The following is a 24,577-nucleotide window of genomic DNA, read 5'->3' as shown; positions in this document are numbered from 1 at the left end:
GTAGAGTCACAGGGGTAACCTCCTTGTGGTCGCTATAATATGGTTCGTTCTCGGTGGGACGTGTGGTGAGTTGAGCGCGGATGCCACGGTGGATGGTGTGTAGCCTCCACGCGTGTATGTCTCCGTGGCAACGTGCTCAACAGGCCATGTGATAAGATGCGCGGGTTGATGGTCTCAGACGCGGAGGCAACTGGGATTCATCCTCCGTCACCCGGATTGAGGCGAATCACTACGCGACCACGAGGACTTAAAGCACACTGGGAATTGGGCATTACAAATTGGGTGAAAAAATAAAAATAAAAAAAACAGTTTGTGAGGATGTTCCTGCAATAACGGAGTTTGTGTCCCTCTCTGATCTTGAGGTCATACAACATAGCACACTGATGGGGTTTAAGCCAGTAAGCCACTTATTAAGCTCTGAATAATTATCTATCATCCATTCAGTCACATACGACAATACCTGAAGTTATCCAGTTGGTTAAAACCAACTGTTCCAAAAAACAGTTTCAAATCAGTCACTTATGAGGTCCATTTCAGTTAATTAGTGCCACATTAATCCATTTCGAAAACTCAGATTTTAATTCCCTAACATCATTGGTTTCCAAAGTATGTGGTTATGGAGAGCGTTTTAGAAAGCTTCCCTTTTCGGTGGAGGATAACTCCGTTCTAATGCGGATGAGAGGCGTCTTCAATGCCTCTTCAAACAAAAACATATTAGTGTGGACGTTTCCTTAGAAGACTATATATTTGTATTGTAAAGTAGGCAACAGACAGCAAGGCAGCTCACTAGGTTTTGAAACAGAGCAACAGTGTGATTGTGAATGATTCGATCAGAAGTGCAACTGTTCCAAAAACAACAGCAGGAATAAATCTTGTTTTCACATTCCGCTGGAAACAGAATGAAGAGATTTACCTTTACAATTTTATTAGTGGAAACACAGTGAAAGAGTGCATACTGCAGAGAATTGCCTGTTTTCTGTTTTCAGTCTGGCAGTCCTTAGGGATCATCTAACTATGTCACCTTTACATCTGCATGGTTAAATAAATCTGGGTTAGAGTCTTGGAACTCAACACTATCTCACAGAGCATGCTCACACCAAAGAGCAGCAGAAGGATTATCCAGCGAGGACAAACACAGGCTCAGAGCAGCCTCTTGGATATATCCATTACATTATCGATCTTATGTCATTTCCAGTGTCAGCTGCACATTGATGAATTGTCCTTTCTGGAAGTAGGAAAATTTCCCAGCTTGATCAGTTCAGTGCACACAGTGACTCACGGTTTCTGTCATATATTTATTCTTCCAAGATTAACTGTTAATATTATTATTATTATTATTGTTTTACAGTCTGTTGTATGAAGACAGATAAAGTGTCATCAGTGATTGTATGGATCAGTAGACTTCTTATTCAATAGAAACACCACTAAAAACCTAAATAGGGGTAAACACCAACCAGGGGCATGGTCCCTCATTGTACCGGGGGAAGTGAAGGATGGGTGCATGTCTGAAGGAAGACTGTTCACTATTAGGCAGAGACTATGGACTCTGTTAAAGTTAGATTTTTGTGGCGGTTTTGATGCGGTCCAATAAAGCACAACAGTGACCACCCACTTTTTCAGTAGCTTTGATTCTGTATTTTTAGTATGGAAAAGTGTTTTTCAAATACATTTTGTCCATAGGGATTCAAAAAAATTATTTTAATAAAGAATACTAAGCCATGAACAAACCAACCATCTCCAATGTAAATATTAAAATATTACAACATCACAACATTAGCCGATAAACGTTTTCAGCCGATTTGAAGTAAAAAGTATCTGAAAATTGGAAAAATGACCAAGGTAACGTATTGTGTGCTTAAGGTCTTTTATGAGTGCATGAACTATAATCCCATGAAGCATTGCGAATGTCGTATTCTAACTAAAAATTAAGGTACAATATAAAACTACTGACTTATAGTCATTGATTTTAAGTTGATTGAAAAATATTCTAACATACACTGTACAAATATATAATTTGCTTGAGAGTGTAGGGAGATTCGATTACGGTATTTGCAATGCTTCATGATAGTGGTGCGGTGGGTGCCCTGAGATTTTTTTTAATGGTGTTTAAATTTCCATGGTAACAGCCACTTTTCTGATTGGTGGATCTCTCTTCAGGATTATGGATAGTGTAGTTCTTTACTGGGAATTTGGCCATCACACACCATTTAAAAAAAAGTTTAAATCACACTGACTTGTGACTTCTATTAAAGTATATGTCATCACTTAACAATTTCTGAGCTTGTGGTAGGCCGGTAGGTTTATACTTTATCTTTAAAAATCTTTTTCTTTTTTTTTTTTTGGAAGTGCAAAATGAATTGGATTTTTACTTCCGGAACTCTGCTGTTGTGTACAGTATATGGATCTTTTGCTTTTCCTTTAAGGCCACCTTTCATGACACAAGATTGTACTTTTGTGCTGGTATGTTTTCACTATGGAGGTTGGATATGTGGGCTGGAGTGAAACTGATTTGAGAGGAGTTAAATCCTCTAGCATATTTACAGTACTCTGTACCTCTTTCTGAGTGGGCTTTACAACTCAGCAAGATATTTTTTACTTTGTTTGTATGTGAAAAGAGAAACTACTAAACTGTATTTAACTACACTATTTATCTTCAGCAATTTATCAGTTTTGCTCTGAAAGTCCAGAAAGATAAAAAGGAAGAAATTTGTTATGCTCTTTGAGCAGGCCAGATCAAAATCACTGAGGGTGCTTCTGAAAATAGTGGGGGTGCTCTGTATAAAGTGGAGATGTATCATAATTACACATTTTTTAATAGATTAAATCATGTTTAATTGCTACTTAACGTAAAGAAAAGTTAATTTTTTTAATGTACAAAACATTTATTACTTCTGGGGTTTTTTCCCCCCCATAATCTGTCGCTGAAAATGACAGCAAAATTCTGCGCCTGCAGATTAGGACATGCTGATTTGCAAAATCATACACGTTTATAAGTTTTGATGCAGCATTTTGTGCATTGACAAACTGCAGAGATTTTTGTGTGTTTGCTGGTATTCAAGAATATCTGCTTGCCAATTTACAGTATTAGTCTTTCATATTCAATTGAGCAGGGGTGTGCAATTATTTTGTCACTGGGGCCACATCAGCCGTTAAGTAGAACATGGAACAGAGAAGATAAAAAGTTCTGCATAGTTTTATCTTTTAAGCCCAGACATGCACTCAACGAATAATGCACAATTTTCTGAAGTGTATACTGATGGGACCATTCTGTGATTGCTTGAAGTTTTGCTGCTATACTTTCTATCATGTGTTAGTAAAACTGAATAAAGGCTGAAAAAAATCATTGATTATTTTACCATACTTCAATGCAGTGGTAATTTAGTATTCAGTTTAACACTCTATATCAGGAGTCTGGTTCAAAAGTATAATAAAATATTCGGGAAAGAGATTCTAAAAGCTTATTTTAATGTTGGCCGCAAAGTGGACCCGTTTACTTGTTTTATTCTCAGAACATTATCAACCTGTTTACACGCTCATGGGTCATGATGTGGGTCTTGTCAATGTTTGGCACCCCATTCAGCACACAGCTGAATAAAACAGGCTGCATGACACCGATTAAATGATTACTGCCAGAGTAACATTCACATACAGGTGTGAGTGACTTCAGCATTTCACAAATAACACAAAGAATAAATATATTCCTCTCTCACTTGGTTTTACTTGCGTGTCCCCTCCGTGCCCTCTGAGCGCTAAGTTGTTGTTTGTTTGTTTTTTGTGGAGAGAAAGCACGTGCACTCGCATGTATGGTTGCCAGATTGCATAAATTAAGTATGACATAAAGCGAAATATTTCAAATTTGTTTAAGTATAAATCTCTGATTGGGGGTGATGCATCTATTATCTGGCAACCCTGAGCATATTAAAAACTTGTGCATGCACGAAAGGTCCAAAAGCCAGATAAATGAAAGATCTAATAAAAACATTAATGATAAATCGACCCATGGGCATTAGTTTGCCCTGGTCTGCAATTGAGGGTGCTCCAAGTTTCGTTTGAGGGTGCTTAGCACCATCAAGCACCCCTGTAGAACCGGGACTGTCTTTGAGTCATTACCACCTAGCAGAGCCACATTTCTCTGTTTGATGTCCCAATGCTAATCATCAAAAATAAATGTGTACATTTTCTGAAAATAACTTAAGTGTTCTGCTAGAGTGCTATGCTGAGTGTTATGGATGGTTGCTAAGGCGTTTTGGGTTGATGCTTACTGACTGAAGTCACATGATATACTGATTCTGTATTCTTGTTCCTACATATTGCTTGGTTCCCTCTGTCAGTGTAGGTGTTACAATTTTACTGTCCATCAGGTAAAAATTGTATGTTAGATTACTTAGAATAGTAATGGCACACCTCTCCCCAGCAAGTTGTACAGTTTGAAGTGTCATTCATGTCCACAGCAAAAACATGCAGGACGTTGTTATTGTTAATTCTTTCCATTTTAAAACTCTTTTATTGTATCCCACTTTAAAATACAGAGTCAAGTATAAGTAAATCAATGAAAAGTGTAACTCTGTGGCGCTATCAAATAATGCCTCTAAGCCATGAATCAAACCAACCAGATCCTACCAGAACTATTTACATTTGAAGCAAAAAACAAAACAAAAAAACAAGACAGGTTAACAGACAGGGCCTGAAAACTCCCATTTCAGTTCTTCCTCTCTGATCTACTTTGCAAGGGTTTCTGGTGCAGTTCATGCATGAAATAGACATTTTCACTTTGCACTGATCATTTAAAAATGTCAGAGCTCTCATGTATTTGGCATCACTCCTTCAAGGCTTTAAGACTGTTATTGTTGTTATTATTATGACAGCAGATTTCATGAAAACCTTAGTGTCGTGATTAATGGGCCACTCTGCTATTCTTAACCAAACAATGATTCAGTATAACGAAAGCCATGAGATTAAATACTCTTGAATATTCTTTCTCAGTACTTGTTTTCCAGTAAAATATCTTAACCTCCTTACAAAAAGCTACATTTACTTGACAAGCAAAATGACAGAATTTATTTAGACTTGTTCTCAGAGAAGTGTAGAAATATTATTAGTTTTATGCTAAAAAAACAAGGAAAAACAAGTATAAACTTTTCTTTCTAGATTTTTTACGATATCATCCCTTAATGACTTGATATTATGACATTTTGCTTGTGAAGTACATGCATCTAATTTTAAGGATATATGGATTTTTGGAAACACAAGACAAAAATATAAAGAATTTTTATTTATTCATGTTTTTTTTTGCAGTGAGCTCTTTTCTTTGTCCTCTCCATTGACACTTCGCAGCATTTCCCTAAAGCTGATTATGACATCAAATCTCCATGTATAGCTTTAAACAATACCAAAGTATGGTATAATGAATACCAAATGATTCATTAGCTTTTCACACGTCTTTTTGTCTTGTGGGCTTGGCAGCAGTCCATATTTGGTGCATACTTGTTTTAAACCGCCGAATTATTCTCTGACTATTGATCTGATGGCACATGAGTGATTGCAGTCACATGGCCTCTGCTTTAATGCGGTATGATTAGCATGGGTTGTTGATCAGTCATGTGGAGTGCATTCTGCTCAGATAGCTTGGCCCTGCTGTGAGTTCAGGATCAATTTAAACTAACCAGCTGTTCTGTGAGCTACTTATGAATTATTGGCACTCTGGATGCCAAAAGGGAGGATTTCATTCGCTCCTCCCTATGTGTTGACCATTATCACAATGTAATGTGATTAGATCATAATATCCATTCACTGATGATAATTCAATATAATGTGTAAATGAGTTCAGCCTGTTATGTGCATACTAGGGCATCCAAAAGTCTGAGACCACTGGTGAAATTGTTTCTAATTTGCATTTCTCTAATTTAATAAAACTTTTAATAACCATTAAGATAATCAGCACAACGATTTGATAATTTAATTATAATAATTCAGCTATTTTGTAGTATTTAATATGCCCCCCTTTTGCTTTAATGACAAAATGCACTCAAGGTGGCATGGACTCCACAAGTTTGTGCAAAACCTGATGATCCATATTATCCAGCATGATTTGAGAATGTTCCAGAAAGCATAGAGATAGTTCACCAAAAATGAAAATTCTCTCATCATTTAATCACCCTCATGCCATCCCAGATGTAGATGACTTTCTTTCTTCTGCAGAACACAAATGATTTTTAGAAGAATATTTCAGTTCTGTTGGTCCTCACAATGCAAGTGAATGGGTGCCAACATTTTTACACTCCAAAAGTTACATAAAGGCATCATAAAAGTAATCTATACGACTCCAGTGTTTTAATCCAAATCTTCAGAAGCAATATGATAGGTGTGGGTGAGAAACAGATCAATATTTAAGTCATTTTTTGCTAGAAATTCTTCTCCCTGCCTAGTAGGGGGTGTATGCATGAAGAATGTGAATCACCAAAAACACAAGAACAACATGAAAGTGAAAGTTAAAGTGGAGATTGACTGAGCAGGGAGAATAATTTGTAGTAAAAAAGGACAAAAATATTGATCTGTTTCTCACCCACACTTATTATACCGCTTCTGAAGATATTGATTTAACCACTGGAGTCAAATGGATACATTTATTCTGCCTTTATGTGCTTTTTGGAGATTCAAAAGTTTTGACCACCATTCACTTGCATTGTGTGGACCTACAGAGTTGAGATATTCTTCTAAAACTCTTCGTGTTCTGCTGAAGAAAGAAAGTCATACAAATATGGGATGCCATGAGGGTGAGTAAATGATGAGAGAATTTTTATTTTTTGGTGAACTATCCCACATTAGGTTACACCAGCAAAGCTCATTTAAATTGTTAGATCAGGAAGAAATAGTTCCTTAAGGTAACAATTGCAGGTTACCACTTTTTACAATGTAGTTTAGAATCCTACATTTTTCTTGTTCATTTTACGCCATGACTTTTCTTTTGTTTTTAATTTTTCATTATACTAAAACCTGGTTATTTCCATGTTTAAATAATACTTAGAAAAATCCCAGATTTGCACTGCGGTCTCAGTCTTTGATTCCACTGTAGGTGCAGCTCAGATCCAGAGAAATCCAAGGAGATCTTGAATGCTATAACAGCTCACTGCAGTGTTAAGCACCCAACAGTCTGTCATACTGCAGCTTTGAGTGTCAAGCCATTTGCACTAGCAGACAGTGCACAGCAGTAAGTCTTTGAGTATCAGGTTTGCATTTTCTTCCCGCATTCTACAGTGCCAAACTGGTGGATTTGGTCTGATGGCAGGGTGACCAATGTGGTAATTCTAGTGGCAAAGTTTTACCCGTGCGTTAAGGCTTTGTTGTTGGCATGGTCACAAAAGGCAGAGACATTTAATTGCTGTCATGGTAGCAACAGATGGTGGTAGAAGTTGAACAGTCTATTTATAAGTGGACTTATAAATTATGATTTTAAATGTGATTTCTCAGCACTATATGTGCTCTTTGTTCTCCCTCAATGAATGTGTTTCATTATGGAAAATACGGGAAATAGTTTGTAATTGATGATTCAGCTTTTAACTGCTGCTTCTCATTTCCTTTCATTGTTGATGTTTTTGTGGTTCAATTAGTAAACAATAGGATGTATGTACTGTATTTGTGAATGTTTACATTGATTTCGACAAGTACTGTGAGACTTTTTCCTGATCAACATCCTTGTTTAACAGAGAATTCCTGTCAAAAAGTAAGATTTTATGGTTAGAGTTAGGGCTTGAACAACATTTTTATCAATCTATTATTTTAGAGTTGGGGTTTGGGAAGCCTGATCTCTTGAACATTACATGATCGTGGCAAAATTTTTGCAAAACGAAATTATGTGCCTTATTACAATTTTTTATGTATTTTGTGAATAAATTAATAGATCCAGACTATACAAAAATGAGCTTCACTTTATTTATCCATAGACAATCATACTGCTCAGTCCAAGTTAGGACTAAGCTTGTTTTAACAGTGTTGTTCCAGGACAAACAAAAGATGTTCTAATTCATCAGGGATACTTTAGGAATAGGTAGATTTATTCAACAACATTTCTACCTGTGCCACCTCATGACCTGGATGGGTGGATCACCTGTGTGATCATCTACCCATCTCTCTGTCTCTCTCCATCAGGTTTGGATTAGTGGTTCCCCCCCATCATGTTGGTGCTGTTGGACAAGCTTCAGCTTCAGAGAGTGTGAGCTCCACTGAACTGCGGTGATGAACATGCCATTGCACCAAATCTCTGTCATCCCTCGTGATGTCACTTCCTCCCGGGTGTACAGCAGCGGGAAGCCAAAGGAGAAGGACAAACAGGTTGGTCTGTTACCTGATAGACACTCAAAACAATCACAGGCGGCAATATTATCTGTGACCCGTGTTACACCTCCATCCTCATTGTGACTGTTAGGCTGTATCCTGTTTTCACAGTTCTGAACATTTTATTTGCCCTCTCATAACTCAGCATGAAAAGGAATGGAGCTCTTTCACACACACATGCTCACACAAATTTGTGGGGACTTTCCATTGACTTCTACTGTTTTTATACTGAACTAATGTTATTCTCCATCCCCACCCTACTCCTAAACTTAACCCTCGCATAAACTTTTCTGCAGTTTTACATTTTCATTAAGACAATATTTAGTGTGTTTGTTAAGCTGTTTTGGTTGTGGCCTTTGGTTGGATATCAGTGTGGCGAGCAGGGCGGGGCCAAGCGGCGTCTGGGCAGAGTGAGGCCGGGAAGATAAGTGGTGAATGAGTTCCACCTGTGTACCACACTGGTCTCGCATTCCAGTGAGGGGCGGTGGGAGTATTTAAGGTGAGGAGGCAGCGGCAGACAAGAGAGAGTGACGCATGAAGCTGTGTGTTTGCAACGTGACTGCGGGAAAACAGTGCGTTTGGTATTGTCTTTTAAGTTGTAAAATAAATGTCTACGAGTTTCATAAGTCGGTTCCAGCTTCCTCCTTGCCCATCATGCGAATCCATTACAGTGGTGCCGAAACCAGGGATGGAGGAAGGATGCGCTGTCGTGGAGTTCTCACCGCTGCCCTCCACCGGGAAGCGGAGGAGCCGCTGTCATCCGTCAGGAGAGGGATGAGCCGTTGCCGTCCACCAGGGGACAGATGACTCGCTGCCATCCGCCGGGAGGTGGATGAACCGCTGCATTCCTCCAGGGGACGTAGGAGTGGCTGTCGTCCACCAGGGGGTGGAGTAGTGGCTGAGGACCAGTCGACAGCGTGTTCAGGGCCTGCGAGCCCATCTCTCTCTCTCTCTCTCTCTCTCTCCTCTCTCTGCTTTTTTCTCTCCCTCTTTAATCTCTCTCCACCCCCACCTCGTCCTGTTCCCACTACCAGGCACGTGCAGGTCAGAGCCCATCCTGACGCACCAACGCTCCCTCCCTAGAAATGGAGGAGGGGGGAAGTAGGTCACAGCCTGGAGAATTGTTTTATGTTATGTTTAAGAAATAAATGTCTACGTGTTTGTCAAGCTGGTCCCAGCTTCCTCTTTTCTCATGCATTCCTTGAATCGTTACACTGGTGCCGAAACCCGGGAAGGAGGAAGGATGCACTGTCATGGAGTCCTCGCCGCTGCCGTCCGCTGGGAAGCGGAGGAACTGCTGCCATCTGCCAGGAAAAGGAGGAGCCGTTGCTGTCTGCCAGGGGATGGAGGAGTCACTGCTGTCCGCCAGGAGCCGGAGGAACTGCTGAACACACACACACACACACACACACACACACACACACACACACACACACAGCTTCATTCATCTCTCTCTCCCCATATGCCACTGTCTCCTCTCCTTAAATACTCCCGCCGCCCCTCATTGGAACGTGAGACTGGTGTTGCACACAGGTGTAACTCATTCACCACTTATCTTCTCGCTCTGCCCAGACACCGCTCGGCCCCGCCCTGCTCGCCACAATCAGGTTTTATCATCTTTATACATTTGGTCCCCATAATAAAGGCAAATCCTGATCCTCCCACATGCAGACATTGCTCTGATTGTGCTCTAAACACCTGTTTGTTTCTCTGTTGTTTGTGCACGTTGATGGCATATTGAGAGCTCTAAGATCTAAACTGCTGTTTATATTACATTTGATGCTGAATTTTGAAAACTACTGACACAGAAAGTAGGTGAAGTAAAGGAAGCCACACATACACGAGTGGGTACACGTGGGGAGCTGGTTTCCAATAAGTGACGTTGACAGGAATGACTGTGTGAAATGTTATGTTTGTGTAGAGCTATAAAACAAAGGGTGATCGCAATCACTGTGCCTGTGTTTCTCTGTCAAAGGGGTCATATAATTTTTTTTTTTTTTACCTTTGGTCCACATTTTTGTGCCAAAACAGTGGTAATTTAATATTTCCATGTTCCTTTTCCACCCTCTTTCTGACCAGTTTTCTGCTGCTGTGCTTCAGACTGAAATTATTGTTAAGCCACTCTTTCCTAATGTTGGCATCCTTTGGAATTATATTCTTCTGATGTCTGTCATACTTGATAAAGTTTGGGAATTTGAGTTTCTTATGTCAGAAAAAATAAATAAATTCAGAATGAGTTGTTTTTGTAGCATCAATAAATTCTCTTTTTGGATTGTTGTGGATGTTTTGTGTTCTGAAATTAAGCAGGGGTGTTGCAACCAAAGTGTGTCCCCTTCAAATGTTGGAAAATTTGATTTGATTTGAAAAATGACAACCCTTTAAAGAAAAATATTCACCTATGAAAACTTGATCATCTGGATATGACAAAGCTTAGTGGCAGTGGGAGCCTGATGGCATTAAACTACTGTGTGATGTCATGTCATAGATGAGGATCTTCATCTCAGCAGTACAAGAGATAAGCCTGTCTAAGTCAGTGTGAGGGCAGATGTTGCCCAGTTTTGTGGATGTCTGTTTCATAAATACAGTACATTTCCTAATTGCCGTTGACATAAAATATATTTACAATCATCTGTTTTCATCTTGTGCAACTGTGCCAACAACCTTTTAGTTGTGCTCTTTCATCCTCTACTAGAGCAGCACTCTATTTGAGGAGTGTGATTGGACAGTGATACTAATGAGAGTTGTTCATTGGTGGGCCTGAGGCTGGAGGCTCATCAGCTGTTTGTTTGTCACAGCCAAGCAGGAAACAGGAGACAGGCTGATATTTTTTTCTTTTTTCTTTTTCTTTGCCTAAATGGCCTCAAGTGACTCAAGTAGGAAGGCAGTTAATTCCTAAATGCTGGCATGTCATCGCCATCAGACAACTTTTTAAGAAGCACTCTTCAGCAGAGACTCTTTACATTTTTATTTCTAGTGTTTCTTTATGGCAGCTGATTTTTAGTCTGAAAAAGATTTGGCATATACAGTTGCATTCGAAAATATTCAACCCCCCCAAGACAGTAAGGATTTACAAAGGTAAGCTTTTCTGATGACCCAGAATTTTTCAACTTTACATCTATATCAGTTGAGTGACACATTCAAAGTCATAGTGTGAATAACCTAATATTTCTAAATAGCAGGACCTTTAAAAAATACAGCCATGTCATAATTTACATTTATGCATTTGGCAGATGCTTTTATCCAAAGCAACTTACATGGACAATCCCCCTGGAGCAACCTGGAGTTAAGTGCCTTGCTCAAGTACACAATGGTGGTGGCTGTGGGGTTTGAACCAACAACCTTCTGATTACCAGTTCAGTGCTTTAGTCCACTATGCCACCACCACTCCTTAATAATTATTCAACCCCTAATGCATGTAGCTGTTTCTTAAATATGTAAGGCTACACGAGTAATCGTTTTAAAACAAAATTAAGTCATCAATCTGTAATGGCACTTATTTAAGTTTTAAAATGTAAGTTTAGCGTTGTAAGCAAAAATGTATTTCTATGCAAAAAATGCAATTAAAAATAAGCTGTCTCAAAAGCTAAAAGAGGAGATTATTTCATTACACAAGAAAGGTCATGGCTAAAAGTACATTTCCAAGGCACTTCAATTTCCAATAGACAATGTTGGCAGCACCATTCATACATTTTTTAAATATGGTACAACAGCAACCTTCTTGGGGTGTGGAAGAAAGCAAAACTTCACCAAGGGAAATGTTGACTCCAGTTGACTGAATATTCAAGAAGTAATTAGGAAAGACCTATGAAGTCCTGGAAGAAGGTTTTATAGACGTATGACACTAAACTGAAAATGAGTTTTAGACCCATGGGTCAGCAGTACGTCTGGAGTAAGATGACAAGGTGATGACAATAACGACACCATCTCCACAGTCAAGCATGGAGGTGGGTCAGTCCTGTTTTGCGGCTGCAGGAAATGACTATCCTGACTATGTGACTGACACCATGGATTCTTTCAGGTATCAGGCCATTTTGGCATGAAAAATGTGATGCCTTCAGTGTGTAAATTGAAGCTCGGTGATCACTGGACTTTCCAGCAAGACAATAACACCAAGCATACATCCAAGTTGTCCAAAATCTGGTTCAGGGATAGGTCGTGGAATGTCCGTAAATGGCCCTTTCAGTCCATCATTAAAATCCCATTGCAAACCTTTGTTGGGATTTCAAGGAAGCAGTGGCAGCACAGAAACCAAAGAATGTCAATGAGCTGGAAGCTTTTGCTCATGAGAAATGTGTAAAAATTCTAATAGAGAGGTGTCCGAAGCCTGAGAACACTTACCTGTAACATTTATTTGCTGTTATTAAGGACAAAGGATACTCCACAAATGATTGACTTTGGGGGTTGAATATTTTTGACATGAAATTTGTGGAGAGAATGAGTTATTTTTTTAAATTTGGTTAAACTGAACTCTTTATTCTCAAAATCACTCATGTGTATTAAAAACTTACTTTGTTTACTGAGGTTTTAGTTGATGTGTTTTAATTCACATCAACAGAATGTATTGCTGGTCAGGGGGGTTGAATAATTTTGATTGCAACTGTATATATTTACTCTACCGGTCAAAAGTTTTGAAACACGACTGAAATGTTTCTCATGATCTTAAAAATCTTTTGATCTGAAGGCGTATGCTTAAAGGTTTGAAGTTAGTTTTGTAGACAAAAATATAATTGTGCCATCATATTAATTTATTTCATTATAAAACTAAAATTAAATTTTAAATAAACAGTTTTTGAAATTGATGACTTGGACCAAATAATAAAGAAAAGCAGCCAATAAGTGCCCAACATAGATGGGAACTCCTTCAATACTGTTTAAAAAGCATCCCAGGGTGATACCTCAAGAAGTTGGTTGAGAAAATGTCAAGAGTACATGTCTGCAAATTCTAGACAAAGGGTGACTACTTGAAGATGCTAAAATATAACACAGTTTTGATTTATTTTGGATTTTGTTTAGTCACAACATAATTCCCATAGCTCCATTTATGTTATTCCATAGTTTTGATGACTTTACTATTATTCTAAATGTAAAAAAAATTATAATAAAGAATGAGTAAGTGTTTCAAAACTTTTGACCGGTAGTGTGTGTGTGTGTGTGTGTGTGTGTGTGTTAGTGTGTGTGTGTGTGTGTGTGTATATATATATATATATATATACACACCGATCAGCCACAATATTAAAACCATCTGCTTGATATTGTGTAGGTCCCTCGTGCCGCCAAAACAGTGCCAACCCGCATCTCTGAATAGCATTCTGAGATGATATTCTTCTCACCACAATTGTACAGAGCGGTTATCTGAGTTACCGTAGACTTTGTCAATTAAAACCAGTCTGGCCATTCTCAGTTGACCTTTCTCATCAACAAGGCATTTCCGTCCACAGAACTGCTGCTCACTGGATGTTTTTTTGTTTTTGGCACCATTCTGAGTAAATTCTAGAGACTGTTGTGTGTGAAAATCCCAGGAGATCAGCAGTTACTGAAATGCTCAAACCAGCCCATCTGGAATGGGGAAAAAATGTGATCTCAGTGATTTGGACTGTGGCTTGATTGTTGGTGCCAGATGGGCTTGTTTCAGTATTTCTGTAACTGCTGATCTCCTGGGATTTTCACACACAACAGTCTCTAGAATTGACTCCAATGGTGCCAAAATAAAAAAAAAAACATCCAGTGAGCGGCAGTTCTGATAACCGCTGTGTACAATTGTGGTGAGAAGAATAGAATCTCAGAATTTGGTGTATTCAGTGATTGGTGTATTTATACAGTATATCCATTTATATATATATATATATATATATATATATATATATATATATATATATATATATATATATATATATATATATATATACACATACACTACTGATGTCACTACAAAAGTTTTGAAACACGACTGAAATGTTTCTCATGATCTTAAAAATCTTTTGATCTGAAGGCGTATGCTTAAATGTTTGAAATTAGTTTTGTAGACAAAAATATAATTGTGCCAACATATTAATTTATTTCATTACAAAACTAAAATTTAATTAAAAAAAAAAAGTTTTTGAAATTGATGACTTGGACCAAATAATAAAGAAAAGCAGACAATAAGTGCCCAACATAGATGGGAACTCCTTCAATAGTGTTTAAAAAGCATCCCAGGGTGATACCTCAAGAAGTTGGTTGAGAAAATGTCAAGAGTACATGTCTGCAAATTCTAGGTAAAGGGTGACTACTTTGAAGATGCTAAAATATAACACAGTTTTGATTTAATTTGGATTTTGTTTAGTCACAACATAATTCCCATAGTTCCATTTATGTTATTCCATAGTTTTGATGACTTTACTATTATTCTAAATGTAAAAAAAATTATAATAAAGAATGAGTAAGTGTTTCAAAACTTTTGACCGGTAGTGTGTGTGTATATACAGGTGCATCTCAATAAATTAGAATATCGTGGAAAAGTTCATTTATTTCAGTAATTCAACTCAAATTGTGAAACACGTGTATTAAATAAATTCAATGCACACAGACTGAAGTAGTTTAAGTCTTTGGTTCTTTTAATTGTGATGCTTTTTGCTCACATTTAACAAAAACCCACCAATTCACTATCTCAAAAAATTAGAATATGGTGACATGCCAATCAGCTAATCAACTCAAAACACCTGCAAAGGTTTCCTGAGCCTTCAAAATGATCTCTCAGTTTGGTTCACTAGGCTACACAATCATGGGGAAGACTGCTGATCTGACAGTTGTCCAGAAGACAATCACTGACACCCTTCACAAGGAGGGTAAGCCACAAACATTCATTGCCAAAGAAGCTGGCTGTTCACAGAGTGCTGTATCCAAGCATGTTAACAGAAAGTTGAGTGGAAGGAAAAAGTGTGGAAGAAAAAGATGCACAACCAACCGAGAGAACCGCAGCCTTATGATTGTCAAGCAAAATCGATTCAAGAATTTGGGTGAACTTCACAAGGAATGGACTGAGGCTGGGGTCAAGGCATCAAGAGCCACCACACACAGACATGTCAAGGAATTTGGCTACAGTTGTCGTATTCCTCTTGTTAAGCCACTCCTGAACCACAGACAGCGTCAGAGGCGTCTTACCTGGGCTAAGGAGAAGAACTGGACTGTTGCCCAGTGGTCCAAAGTCCTCTTTTCAGATGAGAGCAAGTTTTGTATTTCATTTGGAAACCAAGGTCCTAGAGTCTGGAGGAAGGGTGGAGAAGCTCATAGCCCAAGTTGCTTGAAGTCCAGTGTTAAGTTTCCACAGTCTGTGATGATTTGGGGTGCAATGTCATCTGCTGGTGTTGGTCCATTGTGTTTTTTGAAAACCAAAGTCACTGCACCCATTTACCAATAAATTTTGGAGCACTTCATGCTTCCTTCTGCTGACCAGCTTTTTAAAGATGCTGATTTCATTTTCCAGCAGGATTTGGCACCTGCCCACACTGCCAAAAGCACCAAAAGTTGGTTAAATGACCATGGTGTTGGTGTGCTTGACTGGCCAGTAAACTCACCAGACCTGAACCCCATAGAGAATCTATGGGGTATTGTCAAAAGGAAAATGAGAAACAAGAGACCAAAAAATGCAGATGAGCTGAAGGCCACTGTCAAAGAAACCTGGGCTTCCATACCACCTCAGCAGTGCCACAAACTGATCACCTCCATGCCACGCCAAATTGAGGCAGTAATTAAAGCAAAAGGAGCCCCTACCAAGTATTGAGTACATATACAGTAAATGAACATACTTTCCAGAAGGCCAACAATTCACTAAAAATGTTTTTTTTTATTGGTCTTATGATGTATTCTAATTTTTTGAGATAGTGAATTGGTGGGTTTTTGTTAAATGTGAGCCAAAATCATCACAATTAAAAGAACCAAAGACTTAAACTACTTCAGTCTGTGTGCATTGAATTTATTTAATACACGAGTTTCACAATTTGAGTTGAATTACTGAAATAAATGAACTTTTCCACGACATTCTAATTTATTGAGATGCACCTGTATATATATATATATATATATATATATATATATTCAAATATGTGGTATGGTGGTTTGTTTGGTGTTTTGTTTACAGAGTCCATCTGATCTGGCAGTGTCTCTGGCCTGGCCTTGGCCTTCTGTCAATTTGATTTGTTGAAATATTGTTTGCTACCTCCCTTGATTCATGACAGGGCCCTCAAAAGCTTTTGGCTGATTGGTAGTGACAAGTGAATTTTTTTACCCACTAACAATGGAGCTGTTGACTAGAGGTGCTGCAGAGGAGTGAATATCACAAAGAACATTAATTAAAATTAATGAAATTAAATAAGAATAAAATAATTATAATGTATTTTTTAGTTCTTTACAGTTTTGTAATTCTCGTTACAGACATTATAGACATTTTCAGCTTTTCAGCTTTTGAAACGCAGAAGTAAACTATTGCAGGGTAAATAGTTTACTTCCCCAGCACCACCAAGATGCCACTGTTGGGCCCTTGAGCAAGACCCTTGCCCCTATCTGCTCCAGGGGCACCGTATCATGGCTGACCTTGCACTCTGACCCCAGCTTAGCTGGGATATGTGAAAAAAAGAATTTCACTGTATATGTGCAAATGTATAATGTGTGATAAATAAATATAATAAAATAATAATAATAATAATAATAAATTAAAAAAATTACATTTCGGTGAATGGGAAACTGCAGCAAATACTATTTTTGCTTTCCCATTTGCTCCAACAGCAAAATAAAAAATCGACTATTACGTTTCCACAACTTTCCAAAAATCTAGACACAATTATGTTTTTTTTTAAATTAAATTCAGCATGAATTAAAGGCATTACAACAAATTCTACTAACATTATGTATAAATATGTTACAATTTTAATTGTCATTATTGTTTTTTATGAATAGAGATTTTTTTTCACATTACAGTAATAATTGACAGGGAAGAGCTTAATTGTCATGAATAAAATTCTAATGTTGTTAGAAAAAGCATAATTAAGAATAGCAAAATAGCATAATTCTTTCTTTTGATATTGTGTTATACTGTATTTTGAGGACAGTTGAGGCAGAGAAGAACGTGTCAGGAGAGAGAGGACAGGAACCAGGCCAGACATATTCTTGACAGGCTTCGTGAGATTCACCCTATATCAATGATGACACTCACTAAAGTTTAGTTTAGTGGGGCTCTTTTGATTTATGTTAATTGATAGCCAGATTGGTCTAATTTTTGGTCATAAGACTCAAACGCATTAAGGAGAGTGATGGACCATGTATATTAGTCATCGAAATATGATAATCAAACCCTGCTGGACCATAATGACGACAATCTTTCAAAGCTCCATCAGTGGAATATGCTGTAGTATTTAGAATGAGCTGTTTAAACACAAAGTCTGTTTTCTGTCAGCTTTTAGGGCATTTTCCTTTAATTTAACCCCACTGTGTGTATTTAGAGAATAGAGAAATTATAGTTAACAGATTTTTGTCCATCTTTTGATGCCTAATATAAATGATTGTTGTCCTTCCTCCTTTCTTTGGTGATTACCTAGAATTGAGTTCAGGCTGAATTTCGTAGAGTTTAGAGAGGCAAATTGTACCTCTTAACCCCAAGGGCTGTGTTTTATACAGACTGAGGTTTTGGCACCAGCCACAGAGTAGTTTACCTCTCAGCATTCAGATCAGTGAAGGGGGCGGATCGCCATTAGGCAAAGAAAGCACAGCCCATCTGCCTGTTGCAGACAACTCCTCCTCTGTGTCTCTGTGAAAAGGAGCCCTCAGTCCCTCTGCTTTAGATTCAGCACCAGCTGCCATTTCGAATACGTTGCCATTGAATGTTCTGAACTGAACAAGTGTCAGAAATGTAAGGTACATTGAGGCAGGCTGTTAATTTTTTTTTCTTTTCTTTTTCTCTGGTACAATCTGTTGACTTTCATATCGGTGTAAAGTTGATCATTTAAATGAAATCTATGTCTATGACAGTGACTTCTAAAATCTTATCTCTCTCTCACTTATCATGAGGCTATAAAACATTCATACAGCATTAATAGACTCAGACAAAATCTGCAGATTTTTTGCACTGATCTTGAGATAAAATTTGTGGAATTCTGCAGAATGGATTTAAACATGGTAAAATGTGTTAAAGGGGGACTGTAAGCAGTAGCCGAAAACATCATCAGATTAGCCAAAATATTTAATGAATGAACACTTATGGGGCCGACAATGTGTACAACCAGAGACTATTTTGCAGAGATGGGCCACTTCTGTTTAAATTAATGGGAGAAATTGGAACGCCCAACCAAGGAGCTCGGAGTGCCCAACAGTCAGCGGATGTAGAAAGGAAGTCCCGCCTTACAGGTAAAAAAGATAATCACCTTTTAGAAACAGACATCGCCTGTCAATCAACTTGCTAATGCGCATGCACATTAGCTAAACAAGATGGGAAAATTGCGTGTTTTAGTGTAATTTGAGGTAAAGTAGCACAATTTATGATTCCAGTATTATACAATTTTATTGCTGATTTGAAATATGTACTTTGATCATAATCTTGACCGACCGTTTTTGAAATTTCGGTCTTTCCCCATTCAAGTAGATAGCAGCTGCACTGGCATGACTGGAAATAGCCTCCCGAGAGCGTTCCAAAGATGGCCGACAGTGGACTGACTTGCTAGAAAGACTTTTGTACAACTTTGTGAAAGACAGGTGTTTAAATTCTGCATTAATATGTGGAGCTCTCTGTAGAGTTCAGTGGATGCAGATTCAATATGGGCCTAAAGTGATTTTAAGTTACTGTGCCTAATTTGATTATTTTAATATCTTGGAGTGTTTGATCTATTTTAGTGTTTTTTTTTTGTTTGTTTTTTGCCACTTACATTAATAGGGAGCAGAGGGGAGTGGGGATTGGGAAAAAGTCCAAGCCAGACTCGAACTTGGGTCGCCCACACACGTACACCACACGTCAATGCACTTGCCATATCCAAGTGCAAGTCTCCTGCTATTACTTTGTTCTGAATATGTAAAGGCTAGAAAATAAATAAATAAATAAATAAATAAAACTTGAGTGTGCATTTACCTAATGCTGCAGTATTTTTTGTCTTCTTACAAAACTTGCTTAAGTGGTGCTCAATCACTTTTTTCCAAAAATATTTATGTGAAGAATGTAACCAAAAGTATAAATTCTTTGCATTACGATATTGATATAGTATCATGTGGTAAAATATTGGGATAATTTGAAATAAAAAAATGTCCCCACATCTAGTCCATACAACTTAAATTATTAAATTGCTGTGCAGCGATATTCTGTTGTATAAAACAGAGAGAATGAGCCTTGTGAAAACTGACACACATGAACAGATATAGAAATTAAACTGCTACTTTGGCATAAATACAAACAACTGTATTTATCTGTGAAAAATTAAAATTTGCTTGTTTTGTGAGTCTCTATATTTAAAAAAAAAAAAAAAATGTTTTTGGTAACCCCGAGGGCAGGGAAACTGGCCAAACAATAACACGGCCAAATCCAAATCTGTGTTCTCTGGAATGCTTTGCTTTGGGGGGTTTGAATGGTAATATTATGCTAATAATGATTAGAGCCTCGCAGTTCTGTAAAATAACATGGAGCCCCTAGGAGGCTTGAGGGGAAATGTTTACTGAGGAACGACAGGATTTTAATGCCAGTACTATCTTTGTAGGACACTTTTAAGCTTCGTCAACACTAATCTCCTAGAGAGAGACCAAGGTGCAGTGTGATTGCCAGAGCAACTTTTTTGTGTCAGTGTTTGACATTTGCTGTGATATCAGCACAGTGTGGTTTTTACTGCTGCTTTGGAGTAAACCGTCAAGTCTGGAAGTTTCATTTGCATAAGTTTCATATGCTTGACTGAAATAGCTACAATTTACATAAAATAACTTCCTAATGTCATTTTAGTTGGAGGTTTCTGCCCTACATGAACAACTGACTGGCCTGTTATAACAAAGAAGACTTTGTAAAGACTTCTTGTAAATATATATACAGTATATACCTGGTATATACTGTATATATATATACGCATTTCATATAGTCTAAAAAAAGAGTATATTTCTCTAAAAGTGCGGCACACATGGAACATCTTTTTAAAGACGCATCTTTTTAAAGATGCCTTTCCGTTTGTGTGTTATTCCTGGTTGCACTCGTTATCTCTCGCCTTCTGACGGTCACGATCGCTGTCTTTCGTGTCTGGGCGCTGCCCACACGGAGACGGCGTTCGTGGATGGGTCATGTACTCATTGCGAGAACATGTCCATGGCAACGATGCGGTCGCGGCTTGCCTTTGTAAGAAAGCAAGCCACCCCAGCGGCTCCCCGCCCCGGTCCTTCTAGCCATGGGTATGAGGCCAGTGCGGCTAGCACTGGGGGCGATTTGGGGGCCCCAATGGGACCACCTACGCCAGGTATCCCTCCACGGACCTCCCATTCCCCAGCACGCTCGTCTGCCCTGATCGGGCTTCCACCGGCTCGTCTCACGGCAAGTTCGACCTCTTATTCGGAGCCCGCGAAGGTGATGAGTTCTCGAGCGCAGCATCGGAGAGCAGTCTCATCCAGTCGAACGTGGAAGCCTCAGCTGGGCTTCTCCCCTCGGGTGCGGTTGCACAGTCACAGGCTGATGCGGAGATGACGGACATGATTTCCCGGGCACCGCTCACAGCCACGCCCCCCCAGTTCCCCAGTGCACAAGGAGCTGACAAGGTCGTGGGAGGCACCTTTTACTGCCCGGTCCTGATCTTTCAGCTCCCCCGCCCTCACTACCCTCGATGGTGGGGTGACCAAGGGCTATTCGGCGATTCCCCCCGGTGCATAAGGCGCTCGCGGTGCACCTATTTTGGCAGGTTTGCTGCTCCAGCGGCAGTCTCCCCGCCCCTGCGCGCCCAGCTGTGACACAAATCCGCCCCCGATGTGACAGTCTCCATGGGTCACGAGGACAGGCCTCTTCCTCTCCCGTCCCAGGCTGTTCCGGGGGTGGTACCCCTCCTACGGAAGGGTGCGATAGAGCCTGTCCCTCCAGCCGAGATGAAGAAGGGGTTTTATAGCCCCTACTTCATTGTACTGAAGAAAGGTGGTGGGTTGCGGGCAATCTTGGACCTGCGAGTACTGAACCGGGCCTTCTACAGACTCCCGTTAATGATGCTGACGCAAAAACGCATTCTAGCGAGCATTCGGCATCAAGATTGGTTCATGGCAGTAGACCTGAAGGATGCGCACTTCCATGTCTCGATTCTACCTCAACACAGACCCTTCCTGCGGTTTGCATTCCAGTACAAGGTCCTCCCTTTTGGCCTGTCCTTGTCCCCTGCATCTTCACGAAGGTCGCAGAGGCAGCCCTTGCCCCATTAAGGGAAGTTGGCATTCGCATCCTCAACTATCTCAACGATTGGCTAATCCTAGTTCACTTTTGGGATATGTTGTGTTCACACGGACCTGGTGCTCTTGCACCTCTGCCGACTAGGGCTTCAGGTCAACTGGGGAAAGAGCAAGCTCCTCCCGGTTCAGAGCATCTCTTTTCTTGGCTTGGAGTTGCGCCTCATGAACGAGCACACACAGTCAGTGCTGACCTGTTTGAAGGCATTCAGACAGAAGACAGCGGTTCCACTGAAACTGTTTCAGAGGCTCCTGGGGCATATGGCATCCTCAGCGGTGGCCACTCCACTCCGGTTAATGCATATGAGACTGCTTCAGCACTGGCTCCAGACTCGAGTCCCGAGATGGGCATGGCGCCGCGGGACACATCGCGTGGCCATCACGCCGGTCTGTCACCGCCTCTTCAGTCCTTGGACCAACCTCACATTTCTATGGGCAGGTGTTCCCCTAGAGCAGGTCTCCAGGTGTGTCGTGGTTACGACAGATGCCTCCAAAACAGGCTGGGGCGCTGTATGCAATGGGCAGGCAGCCGCCGGCTCCTGGATGGGCCCGCGGCTGCGTTGGCACATCAACTGCCTCGAGTTGATGGCAATTCTGCTCACCCTGCGGAGGTTTCGGCCGTTGATCCAGGGCAAGTATGTGTTAGTTCGGACAGACAACACGGCAACGGTGGCATACATCAACTGTCAAGGCGGTTTACGCTCCCGTTGTATGTCACAACGTGCCCACCATCTCCTCCTCTGCAGTCAGCAGCACCTCAAGTCACTGCGGGCCACTCACATCCCAGGCGACCTCAACACTGCAGCGGACGTGCTGTCACAACAGGTTACCCTCAGGGGAGAGTGGAGACTCCACCCTCAGGTGGTCCAGATGATTTGGAGTCAATTCGGGCAGGCACAGGTAGACCTGTTCGCTTCCCAAGAATCATCCCACTGCCCGTTCATTTCCTCATGGGACCTCTCTGTAGTTCTTCAGGGTCTACAGGGAGCCCCTTTTGAGCCCCTGCAGTCAGATGAGCTTAAGACACTCTCTTTGAAGACTGCCCTCCTGACTGCGCTCACTTCCATCAAGAGGGTAGGAGACCTGCAAGCGTTTTCTGTCAGTGAAATGTGCCTGGAGTTTGGTCTGGGCTACTCTCACGTGCTCCTGAGACCCTGACCGGGCTATGTGCCCAAGGTTCCCACGACCCCTTTTAGGGATCAGGTGGTGAACCTGCAAGCACTGCCCCAAGAGGAGGCAGATCCAGCCCTGACGTTGCTGTGTCCGGTGTGCGCTTTACACATCTATTTGGATCACATGCAGAGCTTTAGAGTCACTGAGCAGCTCTTTGTCTGCTTTGGTGGACAGCAGAAAGGAAGTGCTGTCTCCAAGCAGAGGATTGCCCACTGGCTAATTAATGCCATAACAATGGCATATCACGCCCAGGACGTGCTGCCCCCGGAAGTACTACGAGCCCATTCTACCAGGAGAGTGGCGGCCTCCTGGGCCTTGACCAGTGGCGCCTCTCTAACAGAAATTTGCAGAGCAGTGGGCTGGGTAACATCCAACACCTTCGCGAGGTTTCATCCCGTGTAGTGGCAGGCACAAGCAGGTAAGTCCGGGAAAGCTGGCCGGGTGTATGGCTTGCGCATAGCGCCTTTCACCTCCCCTGAGCTGAAGACGTGCGCTGTTGACTCCCAGTAGTGTTCACAAACTGTGTTCCCTGGATGATTTCCTCCGAGCCCTGTGGCAGACGAGTTTGCGGAGAAACTCGCTGCCGGCTCAGTACATGTGCTAACTAAGCCCTGTACTGGGGTAGGTGCTCCGCATGTGCTCCCCATAGGTAACCCCATGCGACGTATATCTTCCGCTAATTCGTTTCCCTATTGGTAAACTGCGTCTTCCTTGGGCAGAGGCCCCTCTGTCCCAGTCACCATGTTTGTAGAAACTCCTCCGCCATATGGTAGGACCTACCATGGGACTTCTCCATGACATACTTCTGACAAAGTTCAGCAAGACCATGTGACGTATTTCCACTCAAAATACCCCCCCCCCCCTCCGCGGTGTCTTCCCCCCCGACGTAGACCTGGTGGCCCCAGTCGGTTAACTCTTTTTTTTTTGGGGAGAGGAAAAAAAAGGATAAGAGGCCACGACTGGGCTAGCCTGTCTCTATCTTTTGGGCAGATGACTTGTCCCTGAAGGGCTGTTCGACACTCATAACAGCGTTGGGGGAGGTTACGCGTCGGCCTGGTGCGCTGGCTACGAGGCACACAGTGGTCTGCCCGTCACACACCGCCAGTTCATGTAACACAGTTCAGCCAGTTATGGTGTTTCGTATAGGGAACCCTAGTGTCACTACATCGACACAATGTCGAGTGAGTGACAGATAGGGAACGTCCTGGTTACTTGCATAACCTCCGTTCCCTGATGGAGGGAACGAGACATTGTGTCCCTCCTGCCACAACGCTGGACTACCCGCTGAAATGGCCGGGACCTTGTCTCGGCTCCTCAGCACAAAACCTGAACGAGTGGTTGCATACCAGCTCCTTTTATACCCGTATGTTCAGGGGAGTGGTATGCAAATACCACTCGCCAGTTTTCATTGGCCTTTTATCAAAGACCAGAGGTGTTTCGGGCTCCCAAGAGTGACCCCTAGTGTCACTACATCGACACAACGATCAGGGATGTAACCAGGACGTTAATATGATTGTAGTGTGATAAAATCACGTACTAATCTTTTCTGTGTAAAGTTATATCCAATTTTTCAACTTTGTTGCCACGACAATGTAAAATCAACAAACCCTAAAACCCTAAAATGGCTATAAAAATTAGTTTTAACAGAAGAATTCATTTAATT

General features: G+C 40.8%; 1 protein-coding gene across 1 annotated transcript in view; it reads left to right on the top strand.

Annotated features, from left to right (window-relative positions):
* marchf8 (membrane-associated ring finger (C3HC4) 8) overlaps positions 1 to 24,577 on the top strand; it is a 146,803-nt gene that overhangs the window by 22,011 nt on the left and 100,215 nt on the right. The window contains exon 2 of the mRNA XM_051651318.1: positions 8,146 to 8,328. Coding sequence (XP_051507278.1) covers positions 8,233 to 8,328 — 96 coding nt within the window. The 5' untranslated portion in view covers positions 8,146 to 8,232. The remainder of the gene's footprint in view (positions 1 to 8,145; positions 8,329 to 24,577) is intronic.

The sequence above is a fragment of the Myxocyprinus asiaticus genome, chromosome 23 (assembly GCF_019703515.2).
Source record: "Myxocyprinus asiaticus isolate MX2 ecotype Aquarium Trade chromosome 23, UBuf_Myxa_2, whole genome shotgun sequence".
Taxonomy (NCBI): Eukaryota; Metazoa; Chordata; class Actinopteri; order Cypriniformes; family Catostomidae; genus Myxocyprinus; species Myxocyprinus asiaticus.
Note: the sequence above shows the minus strand (reverse complement) of the source record. Positions and strands in the feature narration are given on the sequence as shown.